The 25,348-nt window shown below is 37.7% G+C and overlaps 1 protein-coding gene across 1 annotated transcript in view; it reads right to left on the bottom strand.

Moving 5' to 3' along the window:
• Window positions 1–25,348, bottom strand: part of DYNC1H1 (dynein cytoplasmic 1 heavy chain 1) — a 76,692-nt gene that overhangs the window by 48,131 nt on the left and 3,213 nt on the right. Inside the window, exons 2-11 of the mRNA XM_077123581.1 lie at window positions 19,388–19,475; window positions 17,231–17,404; window positions 16,738–16,993; window positions 16,182–16,368; window positions 14,616–14,887; window positions 14,298–14,525; window positions 8,973–10,049; window positions 8,075–8,254; window positions 5,522–5,671; window positions 4,538–4,684 (exon numbers count right to left, since the gene is read on the bottom strand). Of these exons, the coding sequence (XP_076979696.1) occupies window positions 4,538–4,684; window positions 5,522–5,671; window positions 8,075–8,254; window positions 8,973–10,049; window positions 14,298–14,525; window positions 14,616–14,887; window positions 16,182–16,368; window positions 16,738–16,993; window positions 17,231–17,404; window positions 19,388–19,475 (2,759 nt within the window). The remainder of the gene's footprint in view (window positions 1–4,537; window positions 4,685–5,521; window positions 5,672–8,074; window positions 8,255–8,972; window positions 10,050–14,297; window positions 14,526–14,615; window positions 14,888–16,181; window positions 16,369–16,737; window positions 16,994–17,230; window positions 17,405–19,387; window positions 19,476–25,348) is intronic.

Below are 25,348 nucleotides of genomic sequence, written 5' to 3'. Positions count from 1 at the left end.
AGATTTTAGGTGGGACAAAGGCAGAGGCAGAGAGAACAGTTAGGAGGTAATCTTAATAAGACAAGGGAGAACTGATGGTACTTAGATGAGATGGCAGCAGTGGATACGGTAAGAAATATATTAGGTACATGTCTCTCTATATACATATTTAAAATATTTTTCTTGAGAATCTTCACATACACACAGTACATCCACAGTATATAATCAATGGTTCACAATATCATCACATAGTTGTATATTTGTCACCATGGTTATTTTTAGAACATTTGTATCACTCTAGAAAAAGAAAAAGAAAAACTCATATGTCCCATACCCCTCACCCCTCCCTCACCTCAACTACTAGTATTTCAATCTAGACATTTTTTTTAACCCCTTATCCTCCCCTATTTTTATTTTTCCTTATTTTTTTAATCATATGTCCATACCCAATCAGGGATATATTTTGAAGACAGAGACAATGGGAGTCAAGGATGACTCAACAATTTTTGGCCTAAAGGATGGGAAGGGAAAGATTGAAAGAGAATCAAATTTGAGAGTAGGGGACTGGGGAGACATGTCTATCGGATCACCAAGGGGTAGATGCCAAGTAGACAGCTGGTTACACAAGTCTATAGGTCAGGAGAAAGGTGCAGGCTGAAGATATGAAATGGGAGTTGTCAGCACATAGGAAGGTATATGAGGCCCACAGACTGGATGAGATTGCTGTAGGCAAGGGTAGACGCAAACATTTAAGAGGTTGTAAATGAGGAGAGAAAAACTGGAACCAACAAAGGAAACAAGCCAGTGAGATAGCAAGAAATCCAGTAGAGTGAGGTATTCTGGAAAAGCCACCTGAAAAAAAGTATATCAAATCCACAAAAGAACTATTAGAGCAAATTAACAAATTCTATGATATTTCAGGGTAAAAGATCAATGCACAAAGATGAGTTGTGTTTCTACACACAATGAACAATCTGAAGAGGAAATAAAAAAAATTTCATTCTTAATAGTACCTGAAACAATGAAATAACTAGGAATAAATGTAACCAAGGAGGAGAAAGGCCTGTATGCTAAAAACTGTGAAACCCTGCTGAAAAAAACTAAAGAAGATCTAAATGAATGCAAAATGTCCTGTGTTCATGGATTGGAAGAGTAATATTATTAGGATGTCAATGGTATCCAATTTTCCACAGATTCAAAGCAAACCCTATCAAAATTCCAGCAGCCTTTTTTTGCAGAAATGGAAAAGTGGATCCTCAAATTCATACAGGAGCAGGCCATGGTGGCTCAGCAGGCAGAGTTCTCACCAGCCATGCCAGAGACCAGGGTTCGATTCCTGATGCCTGCCCATGTGAAAAAAAAAAAAAAAAATTCATATAGAATTACAAGGTGCCTCAAAACAGCCAAAGCCATCTTGAAAAAGAAGAAAAAATATGGAGGTCTTATATTTTCCAACTTCAAAACTTACTACAAAAGCTATAGTAATCAAAACAGTGTGGCACTGGCAAAAAAATAGACATATAGACCAATGGAATAGAATTCAGAGTCCAGAAATAAACCCTCACATCTATGGCCAATTGATTTTCTATAAGGATGCCAAATACATTAAACAGGGAAAGAATAGTCTCGTCAACAAATTGTGCTGGGATAAATGGAAATTCACATGCTGAAAACATATACCTCACACCATATACAAAAATTAACTCAAAATGGATCAACGACCTAAACATAGCAGCTCAAATCATAAAAATCTTAGAAGAAAATATAGGAGAAAACTTCGATGACTTTAGATTGGGCAGTGATTTCTTAGATATGATATCAAAAATAAACACAACTAAAGAAATAAACTGTGGGTTCGATTCCCGGTGCCTGCTCATGTAAAAAATAAATAAAATAAATAAACTGGACTTCATCAAATAAAAACTTTTGTGCAAAGGACAGTATCAGGAAAGTGAAAAGACAGCCTACATGATGAGAGAAAATAGTTACAAGTCATAAGTCTGATGAGGGTCTAGTCTCCAGAATATATAAAGAACTCTTACAATCCAACAAAAATTGATCAATAACTCAAATAAAAAATGGGCAAGAGACTTGAATAGACAGTTCTCCAAAGGATATACCAATGGCCAATAAGCACATGAAAAGATGCTTGATAGCATCAGTCATTAGGGAAATGGAAATCAAGACCGAGACACCACAACACACCAACTAGGATGGCTATAATTTAAAAAGTGTTGATGAGGATGTGGAAAAACTGAAACCCTTGCATGTTGTTGGTGGGAATGTAAAATGGTTCTGCATTTGTGGAAAAGAGTGTGGCAGTGTCTCAAAAAGGTTACAAAGAGAATAACCTTGTGACCTAGCAAGCCTACTTCTAGGTACATACCCCCAAAGTTGTGAAAACAGGCACATGGACAGATATTTGTACACAAATGTTCACAGTAGCATTAGTCATGATAGCCAAAAGGAGGAAATAACCCAGTTTCATCAACAGATAAACTGATAAACAAAACATAATCTATTCATACAATTCAATATTTTTTAGCCATAAAAGGAATTAATGAAGTTCTGAGATATGGCATACGAATGAACCCTGAAATCATCATTGAGTGAAATAAGCCAGATACAATATGGCAAATATTGTATGATTCCATTAATATGAATATTCAGAATAAATAAATTCACAGAAACAAAAAAGTAGATTAGTGGTTACAAGGGGCAAAGGGAGGTTCCAGAGGAAGGGGGAGTTATGTTTAATAGGCACTGTGTCTGGAGTCATGAAAAAATCAAAAAGTCTTGGTAATGGATGGTGGTGGTGGTAGCACAACACTGTGAATGCAATTAATGCCACTGAATTATGTACTTAAAAATGGTTAAAACAGGAAATTTTGCATTACGTCTAATCACAATTTTAAAAAGTTATCAAGAAGGAGGATGTGAGCACCTGTGTCACATACTGCATCTGAGAAAGACAAGGACTGAAAAACTCACCTTGTCAGCTGGGTGGGATTCTCCAGTGACCTTAACAAGAATAATGTTATTTGAGTGACAGAGTGAGTGCCCCAAAGAATGAGGAGAGGGGAACTGGAGACGGCTAGTACAGACTCGCATGTACTGGGGTCATGCTTATTTGCTGTTGGGGAAGACTCAGAAGAGAGGGTGAAGTACTGAAGCAGTGGTCCTGATTAGGTCAAGAGGGACTGGGATCTAGTGCACGAGGAGAGGGGATGGCTTTAGCTTCTTAAATTTGGAAATAAACAAGCTTAGTTAGTACCTTCCTAATATCCCAGAATAAGAGAACAATGCAAACAGAAGCACAGTTAGTTAAAACAGGAGAAATACAACAAAAACATTGTAGGTAGCCTCCTTGGAGGCAGAAGCCAATGTGCATGGCTTGATTCTGTTCAGCTGGACACTGCAAGGACCATGGGCAATTAACTACAAGTTAGTCACTGCTCCAATGTTATCCACCCCACCAAAAAAAAATCCTAAAAAAAAGTGCATTCATGTTCAAATAAACCATAGTTTAGAAAAGAGATGTAATTTCTAGTAAGACCATTACATTCTAGAAGAGTCTGCTGTAACTGAGATGGTGAAATCTTTTTATTTAAAAACCACTGGTCTTATTTAGGAGGAATAGTGCCTTGAGGCTGGGGACTAACAAGACCTCTAAGTTTCCCTTTTGCTCTAGAAGCATATTAGTAAGAACATGCTGTACCTGAGGTTTGCTTTAAAGTAATCTGGTGGGGAAAAGGGAGGGAGTCATACATGAAGCCAAATTGGCCACACATAGGCAATAATTAGGTCCAGGTGTCACTTGGTGAGGTGATGGTGCCCTGCTGTTCTGTTGCTATGGACTTAAATCATCAGTATGTGCAATTCACCTACGGTTGGTTAAGGCGAGTATGTTTTGCAATGAGTGACTTTAAGTAGCTGGAGACTTAGAAGAGAGAGGTCAGAAGAGAGCTCAGGAGCTCAGAGTAACTAAGACCCAGATGTCTGGAGATGCAGAAAGGACATGCCCTGGGGAAAGCCGTTGGAACCCAGAAGCCAGGAGAGAGGGTCAGCAGACATTGCCATGTGCCTTTTCTTGTGACAGAGAAACTCAGATGAAAGTCAGCTGACTTTCCTCTGAGGAATTATAAATTTATAATTAAAGGAATCTCCTTTATAAAAGCCAGTCTGTCTCTGGCATATTGCATTCTGGCAACCTTAGCAAACTAAAACTAAAGCTGTGAGCCTTCTCTACATGGTTTAGAATCATCCATAATTAAAAGTGGGAGAAACAAGAAGCAGGAATTAGGACTGCCAAAGAAACTCAACTGAGGGAATTTCTAAGAGACTATTAAGACCAGAGCTGCATAAACCAAATAACTATTTGGAAAAAAACATCAGGTTACCCAAAGCTTCCTCTAGCTTTCCCATACCATACTGAGTTTGCAGCCTAGCATTTGATAAGACACTTACAGAGCTTTTTAAAAAGGCTATTGTGAGGAGATGGTGTCCTTAGAGCTTCAAAACAGGTGGTGTCCAAAGGGGGCAAGTCCCTAGGGCTTACCTGGTACCGCTGACTCTGGATCCTGGGCAGAGAGAGTATGACCATCTTCCAAGCAAACATTTCCTGGTACAGCTTGTATCTGCATTCTTCGATTGGTGGATTCAAATAGATCACCTGATTGGTTATCCTTAGCTCATGAACAACATTCTGTCAAAGAAAGGTTTCATGTCTTACTCATCATTAAGAAAACAATGGAATTTTTTCACAAAGTTTGCTAAGCTATGGTTGGCACCTCTTTCATATATGGGAACAGATGGATTGGGATACCGGTAAAAAGCATCTGTGTGACCACTGCACTAGTTCATGGATCACCACTGGCTGTGATTCAGGTTATTGCTGAAAAGGAAAAATTTTAGTATCATCATCTGAAATTCCATTTGAAGTGATAATATTCAAGTTCTGAAACTATTTATTGCTTGTATATTCGTCAGCAAGATATTTTTTCCCAGTGTAGATTCTTTTTGGATTTGTTTTTTAAGTAAAAAAAAATCATTTTAGACATACAGAAGAGTTGTGAAGAAAGTACAAAGAGTTCCCATATATCCTTCACCAGCTCCTACTATGGCACAATTACCAAAACAAATAACCATTGCTATGATATTATTAGCCGTCTCTACTGGGATCTCTACTTGGATCTAATCAAGGAAACCACATCACATTCAATTGACATGTCTCTTCAGTGTCCACCAATCTGTGATATTCCCATGTCCTTCCTGGCCTTGACACTTTGTTAGAGTACTGATCAGGTACTTTGTAGAATGTCCCTCACCTTGGGTTTGTCTGATGTTTTTATCATTAGGTGGGGGTTCTGGGCTTTGGGGAGGAGCACTTCTCAGGGACCGCAATGCCCATATGACCTTCTGGAGCTGATGCCTGAATCATTTGATTGAGGTGGTCGCTGTTAGTCTTTCCCACTGTAGAGGGGGTTATTTTTCACTTTCAGAAGTATCTACTAGCAAACAGGTGGCCATGGGAAATACTCACTTTGATCTTGGGCTCTCCACCAGGCTTATGGCTCACTTGGGGAGCATCTGTATCCATGTCAACTTCTGCTTTGTCTTCAGCTTGTCCAAGAAGGACCTGGGTCCAAGCCCTTAGACCCGCTTGTAGGCGAACACCCAATATTCTTTCAATCTACAGAGAAAGAAGAGTCAAATAACATATTTCTTCCAAACGTTAGCTCACAAATCCTATTAGTCTATTAAGTAATATTTCAGGTCAAAGGTAAAAAGTTAATAAACTACAATCCTTCATTTCACTTTACTCTCCAGTCTCACTTCAGAAATATTGTCTCAGACAACTAAGACTGCTATTTCTTATCTAAGTTAGGCTGATGGTGCTCTCCATTTTGGGACTAACTGAATCACCAGCTCTTCCAGCTTAGAAATGACAAGGAGATTCGAACACAAATGCCACACAGTTGAGGATTTGATAATTGTTCACTATAATAGAAAATTCACAATATAAAAGTGTCTTTTCCTGGCAGCCTCAGAGATAAAACCGAAAATAAACTGTAATTTGGAGATTATACGATGTGCTTTTAACAAGTAAAGAAAAATGTTTCCTCTTATACAGAAAAGATAAGTCAATTGTCTTCTCTACACATCTGTGAACAGTCGGCCTCTGTGCCACACAATCATCCTGGGAATGCCATGAAAATTACTATGAGAAAAAATGTGGGTTCAGGAGAGTAGGGAATTTGTTGATATTCATTCTATTAATGTTCCAGTATGTAGATGCAACACAATTTAATTATTCACTTTAAAAAAATGGGCAGGCAACTCTGCAAGTAAAATCATTACCCTCCCCACAATGTGGGACATGACTCCCAGGTATGAATCTGGTTCCTGGCACCATGGAATTGACAACATTTACCTAATCAAAAGGGGGAACAATGTAACAAAATAAGATATCAGTGGCTAAGAGATTTCTGGAAGATACTCTTAGGAGAGCTTCAGAAAGATACTGCTAATTGCCATGGTATGCCAAGCCCCAACCAACAGTATTTCTATAAACCCTAAAGAATACCGAAGGCTCTATCTGAAACTCGATAAAAAGTCTGACTCACTAAATTTATTTTTCAGAAACCTGTAACCCACAGAGGGTTTCTAGGCCAGATAAGCCTTGAAACCTAGAACTATCTATCTCTCCAAGAGCATCAACCTGGTATATCCCCCTACCTCATAATGTCAATATTCTTTTTCTGGAATGGCCATTGCCCAAGTATCCCTAAAGAGTGGGAGAAGGATCAAAGGAGGAGGAGTAGTTCTATCAGAGAAGACAGAATTTAAGAATTGAGTATGACTACCGAATCATATATTTCTTTGTAGTCTCCAGCAGCTGTAAGAAAATACCCGAAGTGGTGGTACTGTAACCCATACCATACTTTGAAATTTGTTCTAAAACTACTTGTTAAATGTACTTTGAAATTTATCGCTATTTCATATATATGTTATATTTCACAATTAAGAAATGTTTAAAAAAACACACAAATAAACCAGGGACAGAGAGGGAAAAGCCGTGAACTGCAAACAGCTTGGAAACAGACCTGTCTATAGGTCTGTGGCAATCCAGCAATCAGGACTCCCACTCTTAGGGAAAAAAAATGAAGAAGGCTTCAGCCTGTGTGCCCAGAGCACAGACATTAAAGGCTGTCAAAGCATTAACTCCCCCTCCCCTATCACCATTGGTAATCAACTATCACAAGACTCTACTGTAACCAACTCATGCAAGACTCTGCTGAACTTTACAAGTTGCTCCGTTCCTCTTGTTTGCACAAACCACTGACTTTCATTTCCTGACCAACCACCATTGGGAAGAATCTTCTGTTAGTAAGCCCCTAATTAAAACTCATGGATAACTCTGTCTAGCATGCTCTTTGGTTTGAGGGCTGTGCTGGGTTGGAAACAGGGTCACATCCTCCTTTCTGACATTCTTCACCGTTCTCTATTTGCAGTCTACCAATTAGAATGTGAACGTGGACTGGTATGCATGCTTCATCTATGTACGTGTCTATTTCTATGGAAATACACAGATTCGCCCCTCAGAGGATCCACAGGCTCCTACTCACCAAGCCTCAATTACTTCAATGATATTACTATTGCCAAGAGTCTAGCTGAGGGATCCTCTATACCAGGATAAGAGGTATTTGTTGCTGGATATTTCTTTTTAAACTGAAAGAGGGGCAGTTTTGTCAGAGGAAGATGCCTAGAGGGCTAGGAAGGAGGATAATCTAAGTTATTAGGACAGTAGGGAAGGGCAAGTGGGAAGTGACCCAAGTATGAAATCCAGGAAATAAAGGGAACTCTTCTCCCTTATAGTTTCCTGCTTCCATGATTTAGAGCCGAAGTTAGTACCAACAGTATCACAGTTCAACGTTAGAATTAAATGAGACTTTTGGAGGGGAACTGGACTGTCACTGATAACCTCTATGGGAAAATGCTTTTCAATGACAACCGAATAACCTTATGAAATGGGTCTACTCCTACATCAGCAATAGACAAATGAAAATGATAAATAACAAATCCCTTCTCTTACCTCCATATCAAGTTTATTGACCCAGATGGGCAAATTGGAATAGGAATGTAGATTTAAGTCATCCACTGCCTTCTGGACTCTGTTCAGGATCTCTGAGAAAGTTTTATGATCATACATACACGTTTCCAAGGAACGGACTTCCAGGTCTATTTTTTCTTCAATAATCAGCAGATCATCCACCTAAAAGAAGGTAAATTTAATATTTAAACATTCATTCACTTACTACATTCCTTTATGTTTACACATATTCTTCTCAGTTAATTAGCAGAGAAATATTTTCATAAATAGTAACCCTCTTTGTTGTGGTGGAGATATTTACTCCCAGTCCTTGTATCCTCACCAAGGGCAGGGGAACTGATAGAACATAAGCAGCTTCTCTCCACTCAATCACTCAGGCTCATGGGAAAGGTGACCTCTGACTGGTAAGTTTGGGAGAAGGAATTAATGTGTTCTGTACAGGCCCTTATCTGCCCTCTGGAGCCAGCTGGGTACCAGATGCAGGTACGCTAGGCCTCTCACATGGCAGGCTCTGGGATGGGAGGCCCAGCTGTGCTAGTGGCTAGGAAGGAAGGCTATGCTTGGTTGGATCATAAGCAAGCACCACAGCTCTATTCAGCTGCATCGGTAATAAAGCACTTATTTTGCTCTCTTTCAGATTCCCGGGCCCTTCATTTCTCAGTTGATTTCTAAATGCAAACTGTTAACGGCCTTCCCTAAAGCCCCAATACCATCAAACAACATGTTGAAAAAAATGGCTTCTTCCATATCTCAGTTAACATGGCCTTATATTGTTATCAATTAGGCATGCCTTCTACGGGAGAACTAAAGTTTTTAATTATTTATCTATTACTGAATTTAAATCATTATTAGGATACTTGAGAATTAAATGACAACAAACCTTTTCTTGGAAGTTGAAGACAGTCTCTGCTAAACGCTGTACATATGGATCAAGTTTATAGGATTCCCACACCAAGGCAATGCCTTCTGCAATCAAAGCCTGCACTTCCTTTTTCAAACCAGCCACCAAAAGTGAAATGGTGTTACGCTCTTCCACTTTTTCACAGGTCCGTTCATAAGTACGGACACTTTCAATCAGTGAGATGGCAAATGGATAAAGTTGGTTTGCTTGATGAGCCTTGTTCACAATCGCCAGTGGAACTCGGAAACCTAGCCACTTGAGATTTCGAACTTCTTTTGAAAGTGTGATAATCTCAGGAAGAAAGTTAACTTTCAACTTAAGGACATTTCCAGTTCGACCTCGAACTCGAGTGCTTTCAATGGTGAAAATGCGCCCAGAGACCCCAAGGTTACGCTGCTGCACCTTCCTTGCCCAGTCGTCAAATATTTCTTGAGTATTGAGCTTCATGCGGAAACTGTCTCCATCCTGTTTCAACTTCTGCCCTTCCACGTGGTTCTCCCAACCCTTGCCAAGGACATCCTCCACACGTTTCATGTAGGCAGTCAGCTGTCTGTCGATCTGTTTGGCCCAGATGATAGACCCAGAGACAGGAGGCAAATCACGGACATGACTCATCTTACAAGCCTGACTCTGTGGGTACTGAACCTTGAACTTGTCATGAAGAGACTCGATATCATCCTTAACGCGCTGGATTAGCTGGGTTTGATATTCACGAATGGCACCACGAATGTGAGGCCTGACAAACAGAGCATTGAACCTGGAGAAAATCCTAAACATCTCGTTAGCATTCTTGGCTGTACCAAGCTGATCTCGAAGGCGAGCAGTGATTCGGGTTTCTACCCTATCAATCCTTTCATCATATCTCTTCATTGCAGCCTCCCATGCTTCTGTGCCTTCTTTGGAAACATCTAGTCCATCTACTTCCTTGACATTTTCATAAGCAAGGTTCACTTCCTCAATAGCATTTGCATCAGCAGCATCAAAGAGAACCTCAGCAACTTTCATATCCTGGGGTTCAGGTACCTCTCCTTGATTCTGTTGTGCAACTGCTGTGACCTAACAGTAAAAGAGACAGATAAAATTTTAAAAATTTGCCAAATGAAGACTCATTTTGTTGTACACCAGTAGCACACACCACAGAAAAGTTCTAGTCAAGTACATAGGTTTGCAACTTTCAGTCATATCTTTTACAACTACAACTCAATGAAATTAAGTAAAATAGAGTATATTTTAACTCTACATTATAAAGATCTTCTCAAAGTATAGTTTTGTTGCTTAAGTGGCCAAAAAGTAAAAACTGGGTGTTTGGTAGTTAACTCTTCAATGTTTAGTCTACAAATAAAGCTGCACTGGCCAAGTTAAGTAATTCATAGGGGTGCTAAGTCTAAACTCAGTACCAAAGTAAACAGTTTTCCTTTTAGATTTTTAAAACCTTAACCACAGCAGAAGGACACATAAAAAGTGTCATAGCATCAGAGAAGGAACCTTAGATTCCCTATTTACCTACTAGAGGAAAGTAGAGCAAACAAAAGATGTATACCTAAGAAGTGTTAGACTTCCACACACATCTCATGCCCATGCTCCCACAGAATTATAAAGCTGGGAAGAGGAGTGGGCTGTGAATTCGTTGGGGGAAAATTACAATACGTATTTTCACAAACCTCTGATCAAAATTTAGCATTTCCTACAATTATGAATATAAGCAAAAAGTCATAGGTAGTTACAGGTTCTATGATCTGCCACCAATTAATACTTCTCTACCATGTCACAGCTGTACCTATCTTGTGATCTTGTTTATGCTCACCATTACCTCAAAATCATGGTATTAGAGTCATATTTAGAGCTCGCTATTTTATGTTTTCACTGAGAAGCACATATATTATCACATCACAATTTTTTCAAGGTTGATAACTTTGTAAAGCTATGCATTATATTTTATACATTTAAAAATATTCTGAGGGGCGGGCCACAGTTGATCAGCAGGCAGAGTTCTTGCCTGTCATGCCAGAGACCTGGGTTCGATTCCTGGTGCCTGCCCATGCAAAAACAAAACAAAAAAACATTCTGAGGACTCCTGGTAAACGGCAGGTCTCAGTTCCGAAAAACTTATTAATAATAACTATCTCAGTATGATGGAAAACAACAAAAGACAGGCAACAATTTCAGATGTGTTTAGTTATAAAAAACTGCATCGGGTAAGAGCTGTGAGTTGCTGGCAGTGAAACTCAGTTTTACTGGTGGGAGCCAAACAGCGACAAATTAAAAGGAGGAGACTGTAAAAGTGAGAAAGCCTGAGAATGGCCAAGATGATAAATCGTGCAGGTCCATGGGAGACCCCAGGGAGCCCTGTACGAATTAAAGCCTAAGGAGACTTACGGATCTGCTGGGCCTGTGAATGAGTTCTCCCTGCTGTCAGTTCAGGCTGCAGAGGAGGGAAGCCTTACTGACTTGAAGTACCCTCATCATGGACTTACTGCTGCTGAGGGGACACTTATAGGGAGCCCGCCTTAAGAACAATAAGGAGGCGATGGCTGCATACTAAGGAGGAGAACAATTTTGTAGCATGCATACAGGCAAACAGACTGCCTGCTAAAACAGAAAACCAACAACATTCAGAAGGATAAAAAGAATTCAAAATTGCTGTAACATATTATCTATGATGTCCAGTTTTCAATAAAACTTATTAAATACACACAAAATTTTTTTTTTAAGTATTAGACATGCAACGTGATGACCCATACCTCAGGAAAAAAACCCAGTCAACAGAAACTGACTCCAAATGGGCCTAGACTATGGACTTAGTAGGAAAAAATTTCAAAGCAGCTATTATAAATATGCTCAATAAATTTTTTTAAGTTTCCAATAAAAGGAAAACACACACAAAAGACAGAATAGGTAATCTCAGAGAAATGCAAACTATAAAAAAAGAACCAACTAATAATGCTAGAGATGAAAGTTGCAAAAGTTTAACTGAATTTTTTTTAATTCACTAGATGGGATCAAGAATAGCTTTGTGATAGCAGAAAACTCAGTGAACTGGATGATAAATTTGAAGAAATGAATGCTAAAAGTTAAGCATGTAGTTTTAAGAAAACTCCCCAAATGTGGTGGAAAATATTAACTTAGATCTGAGAAGCCAAAGAATCCCAAGAAGTATAAATACAAAGAGAACTACACCTCGAAATATCCACTCAAAATGCAGAAAACACATTATTGTGAGAATAATTAGCAGTACTGAATAGTGTGTGAATGTAGTGGAAAGGGAAAGTTTAGAATCATGTATGCCACCTAAAGGAAAGTTGGAGGTTAAAACATGGGAATGTAAAACAGTGAATCTTGTGATGGACAATGACTGATTAATTGCAAATAAAAAAAAAAGTTATTTCACGAACTAGGACAAATGTATGACACTATTATAATGATGGGTATATGGAGAAAAATGTACCTACTGCAAACTATGGACCTTAGTTAACAGTAATATTTTGGGGGGGGCTTTTATTTTTTATTTATTTATTTAAAAAATTCACAACAAACAAAAATATTAACATATCATTCCATTCTACATATATAATCAGTAATTCTTAATATCATCACATAGTTGCATATTCATCATTTCTTAGAACATTTGCATCGATTTGGAAAAAGAAATAAAAAGACAACATAAAAAGAAATAAAACGATAACAGAAAAAAAAAGATTATACATACTATACCCCTTACTCCTCACAACAGTAATATTTGAATAGTCTTTTATCAACAGTAACAAATGTACCAACTAATACTATGGATCACTCACTAATGGGGTGGGGATAAGGGGTTTGGGATGTTTTGGGTTTTCTTGTCTTTTCTGGGCTAATGAAAATATTCTAAAATCGTGGTGAATGCACAACTATGTGAAGATATTGTGAGCCAGTGATTGTATACTTCAGATGGTTTGTATGGTGTGAATATATCTCAATTAAAATTGCACAGAAAACCGCAGAAACTAAATTTAAGAGAAAATCTTAAAAAGCAAGGAAAAAAATAGCACTGTATGTAGAGGATCAAGGATAGGATCTACGGCTAATTTCTCATCTGTAACCATGGAGGCCAGATGGCATTAGAATGACATTCAAAAGACTGAAAGGGGGGAAAACCTTTCAACTAAGAATTCTAAATCTTGTATCCTCCAAAATATGAAAGTGAAATATTTTTCCTGATAAACAAAATAAGAGTATTCAATGATAGCAGACTTATCCACTAGAAATATTTAAGGAATTCCTTTAGGCTAAAAGGAAAGGACACCAGATAGTAATTCAGATCCACAGAAAGGAACAAAGAGAATTAGAAATTGTAACTATGTGGATAAATACAGAAGATTATATACGATTTACTCCACCCTGAACAGTAAGCAATTTTATTCAGTGGATAAGACTCCCTAGAAGGCATGATTTCTAGACTAGATTTTCCTCCCCAAATTTTATTATAGAAATTTTCTAACCAAAGGAAAGTCGAAGGAATTATAGAGTGAACATCCCAGCATCTCCACCTGTAGTCTGACCAATTAATTATATTTGTTTTTGTTTTTCTTTTACATGAGCAGACACCGGGAATCGAACCCAGCGAGAACTCTGCCACTGCGCCGCCATTGCCTGCCCCTCCACCTAGAGTCTGTAACTAATACGTAGGCAATTAACATTTTGCTACATTTGCTTTATCATATTATCTACCCATTTATCAATTCATCTTATTGTTCTGGTCTGAACATTTTAAAGGAAGAGGAAATTGGTGAAAAGGAGAGAAAGGTGAATTCAGAAGGGATAAAAGCAGGTACAGGGCGGGCCATGGTGGCTCAGCAGGCAAGAATGCTTGCCTGCCATGCCAGAGGACCCAGGTTCAATTCCCGGTACCTGCCCATGTAAAAAAAAAAAAGCAGGTACAAGAAAATGAGTTTAGTTCTTTTAATAATTCTCAAGAATATGGAATTATTATCCATTTTACAGATGAGGAATCTTGGAAAAAGAGATTAAAATAATGTATCCAAGTCACATAGCAAGTTAAGAGGTAGAATCAGAACCCACCATTTAAAATCCAGGCAGTCTGGTCATGAAGTACAGATAGGGATCATAAGTGGAAAACAATAAAAATTAGGGAAAGGTATCTGGATTGAAACAATATATAATACAGAATCACTAGATCTTAAATATAGCAGTAAATAGACAAAGATGTGGTTAAAGAATTTAATAATGCAAAACAGAAACAAGTGGTTAATTCTTCATAAAGGCATTAAATAACATATTTATGCATTTTTAGGAGCTGACTACTACCTGTGGCCGCAGGACCCTGACAATAACAGCTCTCAGCTGTTCATGCTGACGTCTAAATTTTCTCATCTGGTCAAGGCGAGCCTGAAGCTTCCTGTGTGCAGGGTTGATACGCCACACCATTTTCAGATTTTCTTCCCTCTTTCTTTTTACAATGTCTCTCAACAACACCTGAAGTTTCTCATACTCATCATCCCAAGTCTGAAAAACTTCAAAGCATGCCACCATGACCTAGGATACAATTAAGAAAGGAAACTTATTATTAAAGCATATTTTCATCTCAGTATCCTGAGGCAGATTTTCTAAAACACCAAAACTTACTTTTTCAAATTCTTCATAAGCAACATGCATCAATTTTCTAGTTCCCAATACTTTTAGTAATTGAGAACTCAAGTCCCTTGAAATTGCCTCCACCAAGCGCAGCGCCCTCTGAATGGGATATTTCGTGTTTCGGATCTTTCTCAAGTGGGTGAATATTGCAACAAGTGCCTGCCTTATTTTGTCCAGTTCAGTAGCAGAAAGCAAATCATTCAGCGGAAAATCTTTCATCAGGGGATTGTAGTCATTCACAGTTTCCAAAGCTTGTTTGAGACCTGGATTTAGAGAAATAGTTCACAGCTTTCACATAAGGTAATAAAACTAAAAGGACATTTATCACAGGCTTGGTGCTCGGGAAATAAACTACAACATCTCCTAATAATGAAACATTCTAACGTTGTAAAAGATTTCTATGATGCAGAAATACATCATAACTGAAAAAGAGAACATGTTATTAATAGGATGATGCCCCTGTGGTTCCATTTTTGATTTTTGAAGAGAAAGATCAAGCCATACACACTCCAAAAGCTGTGGGGGAGGCCTCACGGATTTTATCTATTTCTGCTTTCAGTATTATCTAAACATTCTACCAAGAACAACTACATTTAGAAAAAGTAGAACTTTACCGTCCTTGAGAACATTAAAATTTTAATTTTATACCTAGGGCTCAAATAGGTGAGTGTGTTATGGACCTGGAATCACAGAAGAGCCTGGGTCTTAATCTATTTCTTGATTTCATCTGGCGTAAGAATTTTAAAAAAGTGTATTAGGAGAGAAATAAAGATTTCAGGGATCTTAAAAAAAAAAATCAAAATATATAATTCACGATTAGTGAGCAATGCGAATGCTAGGTAAGGTGTGTCATGTGATCAGAGTAACTGGAAGATTCTTATTTGGAATTTCCTTTAACATTTAAAATACAGGTACCACACCTTTTCTCAGGGACGTGGGCGGTGGCTAAATAAAAACCTGACAACAACTACAATCTTAATTTCTTGTTCTAATGTCTCCTGTGGGCCTAAGAATGCCTGCTCATTCCACATTCTGTGTGCCCAGAACTTGCCAATGTAGCACCACTCACCCTGTCTACATGTCAGAAAACTCAGTTTATTCTGACCACTTATCAGAACAAAGAGGAAGGTAAAGGAGAGGGAAAAGGGGCAGGTAAAAAGAGGAAAAGAAAGGAGTACTGACCAGTTCTTTTCCCACTGCTCTCTGGGCAAATTACTTCTGCTTAAATGAAATCATCTTTCTGCCTGAATTGTCAAAAGTACAAGAAAGTACAGTCTATTCAAGGAACCAAGTAATTGAAAAACAGAAGGGAAACTCCCAGATCTTGGTACACTTGTGCCTAAAAACAGACTTAAGTTCTCAAAATCCCTGAAGAGAAAGGGAGGTTACATGGGAAAATCATATTTGTTACCTAGAACTGAGGGAAAGATGGGACCAAATGCAAGAGAGGAAATAATCAGGAAAAATGGTATATTAGCTTTCATCTAAATTATCAGTGAAAGTTCACAAAGGCCAGATCAATAATTTACTGATCAGATTATTAGGTCTTGCTTTTACCTGTGTCAGTGTCAAAACTGACTGTGGCATGGAAACGTTTGCCATGTTTCAAGATATCCAGAGTAAGGAGAACTTCTGGGCTCTCTCGTTTCTCCTGAATGCGGTATAATGCTCGTTCCAAGTTTAGCCAAAAACTGATTTCTTGTAAGGCAGTTCCTGATGCAGGATCTCGATCAAGTTTGGTCACCTTTAAAGATACAATTACATTTAAAAGTACTTACTATTTAAACAAAGGTATGAAAAAGTACTAAATATATGCACCACAACTTAGTTTTAATGTCTCAAGTATATCTTCCCGTAAATTAAAGTAGTTTTGATCTGAAACAACTGAGAATGATGTTCCTTCAGGGTTAATATTGACGCAATCTCAAGCTGAACCATGGCCATCCCATCCAGATTGACCTCAGTCTTCCATGAATCGTTCCCGGATCAAAAAGAGGCACCAGCATCCAGTGACCACAGAATTCACAGGGTGGAAAAAAACTCAGACCAGTTTCCCACACAGACATGAAAGAGTAAAGCATTTCACACATTCTTTTCAATGCTGTGCTCTTACTTTTTGAATTTCTCGGATCCAGCGGTTAACACCAGATTGCAACTGATTGAGAAAAGTTGGGTCTTCCACTTTATCTCCAAAGTCTGTAACTTTTGGCTTTTCTCCACGCTCATAACACTGTTTTGCAACATTTGTAATGATTGGATGAATTGGAAGGCTAATCTCTGGAATTTCAATATTTTGCTGCAAGTGAAGGAGTCCCATTTCAAGTTCTGCAATCTTTTTTTCAACTGAGGGAGCCATTTTATCACCATCCCTAAAAAGATATGCAATACCTCAAAATTTAGTGTGTTATATATTTTTTAAGAGATTCTCTTATTTCAGGTTTGTCAAATATTAGTAATACACATTAATGAATGCAAAGGATTTATACTCTTCTGATTTACCAGCTTTACCCTCCCCATGCACTGGTTTTACAACATCTTCCATAAATACCTAACGAATGTTAAGTGAAATACAACATTTAAACAAACTGAGGAAAAATGGGTTTTACCTGTCTGCCTTGCCAGACTCTCTGATATAGGATTTAAAAAAAGGAGCCACTGCATTGCTAATGAAAGAATGCAGGGTTTCATATGGGGAGTCTTCACTGAGTGTGAGGACACGCAGTTGAGAAGACACTGGTTTGTCAGCATCAATTACTGGAGTACGTTTAATGAACGCCAAGCTAAAAAGAAAGCAAAAGAATAAATCAGACAGAAGACTTTCATTCCCAATCAATCTTAATAATTGTTGCCTTCTTTGTGTTACATATGAACTAAAAATTAATTTTTAGTTAATTAATTTTAACTAAACAGTTGTTCAGTTGTTTTTCTACTAGTAAAAGGTAATGCATATCTTTCTTTTCTCACCTGTGTGAAAGCCACAGAATCAAGATTATGATTACAGCATTTGGCCATGAAACCAAGCAAAGTAAACCTGTCTCATATGCAGGCTGAGTTCATAATCTTGGCACCAATAATCTAATCTTCCCTAGCAGATTTATTATTAAATCTGATCTTACACTAATTTATACCACTTATTTAGAACTAAGTACCTTATCAGCTTGAAAATATGAAAGTTGCCAACAGGCTAACATGACAAGAGATCACCGCAGGCTCCCCACAATCTGGCCTAAACTAACTCTTCTGCAGTTGCATCTCCTGTTATGCTCCCTCTTTCCCACTCCAAGATGTCACTCAAACTAGATGGTTCATTCCCTATACACGTTGTGTGCTTTTGCACTCTTGCTTAGTAAATCTATCTACCCTTGCTAAAATTCTAGGTTATCTCTCTCATGAGGCCTTCCCTAACAAGCAACCTCTCCATCCCCCATGTGGCCACTATATTTAGCACCTTGAAGATTTGTCTAGTGTTCAGTTAGTTGTATACCATCCCTAAAAACACATGAAATTTTCCTCTCAAAAGATCATAAGATTCTTAAGAGGAACAAGGTTTTCCTTCTTTGCATACCACTCTACACCTACTGCCATACCTCATACAAAATACCTGATCGAAGTTGGTTGAATTAATGGTTTCAAGAAAATTAATATTTGAATCTTCCAGTTCCCAGGTCAGTATTTTATACATAATACTTCATATTATTCTAAAAAGTCAGTGAATCTTCCTGATGGGTGCACTGAGAAGAAACACAATCACAGTAGTATTCCTGCCAAATGTATAGCCTAAATCTAAACATGAGGAAATATCAGACAAGCCCAACTAAGGGATATTTCAAAAACCACTGGCCTGGACTTGTCAAAAATGTTAATGTCATGAAAGGCACAGACAGGTTGAAATACTGTTCCAAAGTAAGGGAGATTAAAAACAGGAAACTAAATACCATGTGTGATTTAGATTCTGGATCAGGGGAAAACTCTATAAAGGACATTACTGAGAAAACTCGAATGTGCACTGTAATTAGATAACAATAGTGTCCAATGCTACTCTTCTGAATCTGGTAACTGTGCTGAGGTGGGGATGAGGTGGTGAGTGAGAATGCCCTTATTCTCAGGAAATATACATTGAATTATTTAGGGATAAAGGTGCACGCTGTCTACAACTAACTCTCAAATGGTTCAGGAAAAAAAAGTGATAATGCAAACATGACAACATGTTTACAATCGGTAAGGCTCAGGATGGGTATCTGGAAGTTTTAGGTACTAACTATGAAACTTTCCATAAGCTTGAAAGCATTCAAAATAAAAAATTTTAAAAAGCTTACACAGAACCAACTGCAACATTTACATATTTAAATTTGGATGTGCCTATTGGAGTATAGATTGGCATAATTTTTCTGAAAAGTAGGAAATCTGGTAACATGCATTATTTCTGAACCAATAAAAATGCTATCGTTAGTGATTTATCTTGAAATGAATCAGACCTGTACATAAGAACATTTACTAGTTATTTATAATCATGAGAAATCACATGAAATCTGAGAGTAATATTAGATGTGTTAAGTACATTATAGCTCAAACATAAGATGGGTGCTAAGAAAGGGCCATTATAATAATACTTTAGAATTTATATTGACTTGGAAATTCCCCTACATGAAATCAAAGATACAATACTGAATTCAAAGAAAAGTAAGTTTTTTAAGAGTGTAAAATTCACATTTAATTCCCCACAAATTTATAATCTCAGATAATAGTATATTCATGCTACTCACCTATTGGACTTAATCCCATAATGAATGTCTATGTTGATGTTATAAGAAATGAATTCTTTTTCTTCCTCTCCTTCATCACCAACATCCTCTATAAATCATAATAAATATTACATCAAATTCATATCAACATTAAGAATTTTTTATTTTAGCAACTGCATGTTGGGTGATTTAACTTCACCCCCATCATCACATAACTTGGCAGCTACATATTTTTGTCTACCCGTTTTTTCTGACTCCTGACCCAGTCACTTATTTGCTATGTGATCTTGGGCAAGGCAGTTAACTTCTTGGCACCTCCATTTCCTTGTCTGTAAATGGGGACAGTAAGAGTAGTCTAAACTGTTGGCAGGTTTACTGCGTTAACACATGGGAAGCCAGGAAGGTCTGGGCAGGGTTTGTTGTTGCTAAGTTCTTGCTAGCCCATCCTGGGGGCTTCAGTCCCTGTGCTCCAAACATGGAAAGCCACTTTCCATTTCCAAAACATATTGTGTATCCTGCTTAGTTGTGTGCACAACAATTTAATGCATGACAGGCACTGTACGAACCATTTTATGTCTTAGTATGTCTCACATCTAACCCTCACAATGACCTATGAGGGCTGATATGACTGCTATTATCCCTAGTTTCCAGGTAATAAATTTAAGTAAATTGCCCACAGACATGTGGCTGGAAAGTGATAAAGCCAGATGTCAGAAGTCAGTGGTTCCAAAGTCCGGGCTCTTTGCTACTACATGTTCTGGCCTCCCTTCAAGACCAGGCCCAATGCAAGCTCCTTTTAAGAAAACCACTACCAAGCAATGGCTGCAGGTAATGAAAAAGTCCTGGTAATGGAAGCACAAAATGCCAGTGTAATTAATACCACTGAAGAATACACTTAAAAACGGTTTATATGAGATGCTTTGTGTTATATATTTGTTACCACAGTAACAGAGAGAGAGAGAGAGAAGAAGAACATCCCTGGAGGGACCCAGAGGCATTGTGCAGCTTCCCCTCCATCTCATCACTGCACTCAGAGTCAGCCTCAGGTGGGATCTATCAAGTGTCTTCGTCCTGAGTGTGAGTTCTAGAAGGCAGGGGCATACTGGATCACACAGAGCACAATGTTGTGCACACATCATTCATTTTCAAAAGTTACCTGGAACTTAGAAGTAAGACAGCCTCAAGATGACTGCAAGTTAAATTTCTAAATAATTAAAAATCAAAATTGAAAAGTTAAAATAAAAAATTTAAAGAATGGAAAATAATCTAAACCTCTGTACCTAGTACCAACCCACTAGATGCCTAAATGTTTTAGTTGAATTATCTTTGTAATAACAGACTCTATGAAATATCTGCTTTAACAAAGACTATAATCTAAAGGATAACATAATTATTACCTTCAATTTTAAGTCACAAGGTAACAGAAAGTGTAGGAGACTTAAGAGTCAGAAGACCTAGGGTTAAGTTCAACCTCTTATAGGCTAAGTGGGTTTTTTCTTCCTCTGGGCTTCAAATTCTTGAGATGTAAAATAGGCGGTGGAGATAGGGGTGGTGTAGTGAGCTCGGTGGCTTATGAGAGTTCTTTAAATACTAAAACTATACACTCTGGGTTTACAGGTCTGAGCAAAGGCTATCGGCATCATTAGTTTGAAGATGAGGTAAACAGAATTCAAAATTCACACTAAAAGAGCATAAAATATTAGTATATCTATCAAGAAGAAAATATCGCTTTTGTACAACTTCACGTAGGGGAGAGAGGACTAGGTGGTAGAACGCTCAAATATGTCAAGCATTTCCTAACTGTTTTTACACAATGACATTAAAAAAGAGAGAAAAATATATGAATCAATGGATTTTTATAAGTCACGCCACCTGAAACCAAATCACACATTATGATTGCAATCTGCAAATGTAAGCATTTGGATAAAGATAGTAAGGAAATAGCCACAAATTAAAATAACACCCAAATGATACATAGAGAATAAAAGTAACTTCCCATAATCAACAAAGGAAATTACTACTGACAAAAGGTAAAAATGTGGTGTTATTGGTATGCTAACCTTGAATCATTTCTTCCCCCCAGATAAAGATTCACCATCTATGGGAAAACAATCCTGCTGAGGACCTGCCGATTGGGATGTAGCATCTAAACATGCTGCCTGCACTTCCTGACGCAGGCTCCAGGCGCCGGCTGCACGCCAAGGGGTGAGTCACAGCCCGGCCGACAGGCTTCAGTTCAGCGCTAGGAATACCGCAATGCAGTGGGCCCAGGAAGGCACACCCAATGACACACTTCCCAGGCAGAGAAAATGCACACAGACATTTCAACTGAGGTGTAACGTCCTAACTGGTCTTGAGGACATTAATTTACGGAGTCATCATTATTCAAAGACACTCTGAATTTATTTCTAACGCTTATTACCTATACAGTGAAAAAGCAACAGAATTCTGAGTATTTCTGACTCCCATTTATAAAGAACCTAGGACACTGTTTCATAAAGTGCCATAAAATAATTTAATCTTTTTGCCTTTCTGTAAATCATTATATCTTCCAAAGAACGGTAACCTGATGTTCTAGTTCTGCAGAAACATTATTTTAAAACTGCTCAGAGGAGAGGACACTTGATAATTCTTAATAACAAAGAAGCTATTAATCCCGTTATGTTTAGAAGCTTATTTCCAAACACAACATGCATGTTTTATCAGGTAATATCACTTTCAGTAAAGTTAAAATTAGTCCCCTGAGGCTCAATAAAGTTGTAGGTTAAGGCACAAGGGACCATGGTGTCCCGCCTGCAGACACAGTTAAAAGAACCAAAGGAGAAAAGGGAAGGCCTTGCTTCTCTGAGTCCCTAGGCTGCAAGGTGTGTGATCCGCATTACCCAGACCTACGATTTCCAGAGATGTTCACGATGCCATTTAGAACAACTCTGTGTACACGTCCTTTGAAAGCCTACAATAATGTATTTCAAATCACTACTGTGAATGAGGGGAACATTATGTCTCAGTTAAGAAAACATAAAAAATATGCAAACTCAATTGTCCCCCTTAAATAGACCAAGGCAAGTTTTACAAAATCTAGTGAAGGTAGGATTGGAAAAAGGGATAAAGCACAGATAAAGCCCAAGTGAAATCACCAGGCTTCCACAGCCTCAATGGTTCCCTCACCTTGTTCTTCCCTTCCACCTTTCTAAGCCTCAGACCAAGACTACCCTCCTCTAGCACACGAGGCCACTCAGTTTCTAGACCCCAGTCCCTGCCATATCACATTACTTGTGATATGATTCTGGCTCTTTTACCTTTCCTTTGAAAATCTTGAACATATCAATACCAAATTATTTTGGCTGATCACTATCATATTTTCCTCCCCTTTTTTCTAATGAGGTTGCTTTACTTTTTTCCCCTTTCCCATATCTGGTGCCTTCGTCTCATCACCTCAATGTCCTTCTTTTGTCTTTTTGAAGAACGTGGCTTCTTTGCCACAACCATTCCCTGCTCTGTATAAGGCTAAGAATGTGGTAAGAAAGTCTGTTTTCTCATCAACCTGAAGACTTCTACTTGTAATGTTATTAGGAGTATGAAGAGAGTGTTGAACCCCATATAAGAGTTGCACGTAAACTAAGACTGAAGTTCATTTCGCTATCTCTAGAGAAACAGAAATGAAGATAGAAAAATTAATAAATTATGAATATCTATGGAACTTAAGACAGTTCTTTTAAAGGCTAATATTAACTGAAAAGACAGAAATGATCATAAACAAAATGAAATAGAGTAAAACAAATGTGCCTGTCAATGGATACCAAGGAACTACACAGAGAGATTTGTTTTTAGCATTCATAATCTTTCTTAAAACAACCTTTTCTCAACTGGATATTAAAATCCTGGAGTTCCAGTTTCCTCACTCAGAAAAACATAGAGGCTGGCCTATGCTATATCTCTCTCAGTGCTCCCAGACTGATCCTCTATGATGCTGAGAAACAGAATTTCCACCCTTCTTTCAAAAAGAATTTGACAGTTGCCCCTTTGCTGTACATAAATTTCATTTATTGCGCTGCCTAGCACATTCAAACATACTTCGCTGCAGTCTGGTTTGCCCTACAAAAGGGTGGACAGCACAGGACAGTAGGAATCCAGGGAGCCGGACTCCAGGACTGTCTCCAAGATAGTACAATTTTATAGAGAACTCTTCCTGTCAATTTACAAACGATTTTATTAACCATTTTGGGGTATAAGTAAAGGCCAGAAATGAATACTACCCTTCTTAGTTATCATTCTACTGCATTTCTTACTTTTTTGGGAAAATTGAGTTCTCAGAAAAGTAAATTTAAAAATCTCCCCTAAATGGAGAAAATGCTCAAAAGGACATTGTTGGGACAGTTGAAAAAAATGGAATATTACAGCATGCTTTATATCAATGTTAAATTTCTCAAATTTGATAGCTATACTTAATGAGATTACATAACTGAAAATCCTTGCTCATAGGAAATACACATGGAAGGATGAAGTGTTAAGGAGTGTGATATATATGACCTATTCTCAAATGTTTAGAAAACAGACACAGAGTTAGACAGACGGAATGATAGAACAAATGAGGCAAAATGTTGAAAGTTGATAAATCTGGATATGTGGGTAGGGAATATATTGGAGTTATTTGTACTGCTTGTTTGGTTTTCCTATTATTTTTGCAACTGTCCTGTAAGTTTGAAATTATTTCAAAAAAAAAAAAAAAAAGGAATTAGGGTTTATGCAGGGCAGGGTTTCTTTACCTATGGAGAAGGACCAGATTTTTATTCTTTCTCCCAATCTACTATGGACCAATCCTTAGTAAATAACAATAAAAATGATAATATACTTGGATTCAACAAAAAAACACAAACATAGTAACATTCCCTATAAAACTTTCCTACGCTATTGTATCTCTAAGAAGCTGAGCATTTTAAGAAGCTCTAGTTTTATTCACAGACCAGTGCTAGCCTTGACTACACTATTCCACCAAATACTATATCTTAGTTAAAATAAAAAACTTTAATCCCAAGTTTATATTGACTAAAAGCCACCACTATTTTCAGTCTTTAATGACAAAGTTTCAGGTATTAGGGTGGGTTTAACAAGTCACTGGAGTATAAAAAAGTAACAGAAACCCAGCACCTGATGGCAGCCTGTCACTAAGGCACTGCAAGAATCACAGGAAGTCAAAAAAAAAGTCAATTCCACCAGCTGCAAATTGAAACAGACACAACCTGTTTCAACCTAACCCACCCCACTTCTAACAGGGATAAAACACAGCAAAAAATGCATTTCACCTAAAAAGTGCTGCAAAAGTATCATTAGCACTGTAAAATATCTAGTTAAGTAATGGGTAAAACAGAACACATCTGGTCCTAATTTATAAGTACCATGAGGAAAATTTTCTACAAGCCAAGAATTACAGAAAGATTCCTTTTTTTTAAAATAGGAACTCAAATTTAACATCCCTTTTCCCACTAACTTAAAAATTCTTCACCATTAAAATAAGCTGTGAATTGACAACCTTTATTATATCCCGTAAGAAATGTTATACTTTACCAAAAGAAGTTTATACCTAACTGGGGTAGCTAAACACATACATACACATTACATATATAATGCTTCTCTATTCAACTACAAGTATTTGGAAAATTCTTTCCATGAAAACAAAAAAATAAAGATAATTTCCCCTTCCCATTAAATAAATTATATGATTTCCTCAATATTGATGCTCTTTACTACATTTAAACAATGCAGATTTACTTTCCACATTAAGGCAAGTCTATTTTTTCTTCATAATTGAGTATGGGTGTTTAAGTCCAATAAACTGTACAAACGCCAATGCTAACTCAAAAAAAAAAAAAAAAAAACCTGGAAGAAAGTTTTCCCACCGTGTGTCCTGGGCCTGTACCTGTCATATCTAAACTGGGATACGGTGTAGCCAAGATGGAAACAAGAGTGATGGAAATATACAGA

The sequence above is a fragment of the Tamandua tetradactyla genome, chromosome 12 (assembly GCF_023851605.1).
Source record: "Tamandua tetradactyla isolate mTamTet1 chromosome 12, mTamTet1.pri, whole genome shotgun sequence".
Lineage (NCBI taxonomy): Eukaryota > Metazoa > Chordata > Mammalia > Pilosa > Myrmecophagidae > Tamandua > Tamandua tetradactyla.
The sequence above is the reverse complement of the archived record's forward strand: the minus strand, read 5'-3'. Positions and strand labels throughout refer to the sequence as shown.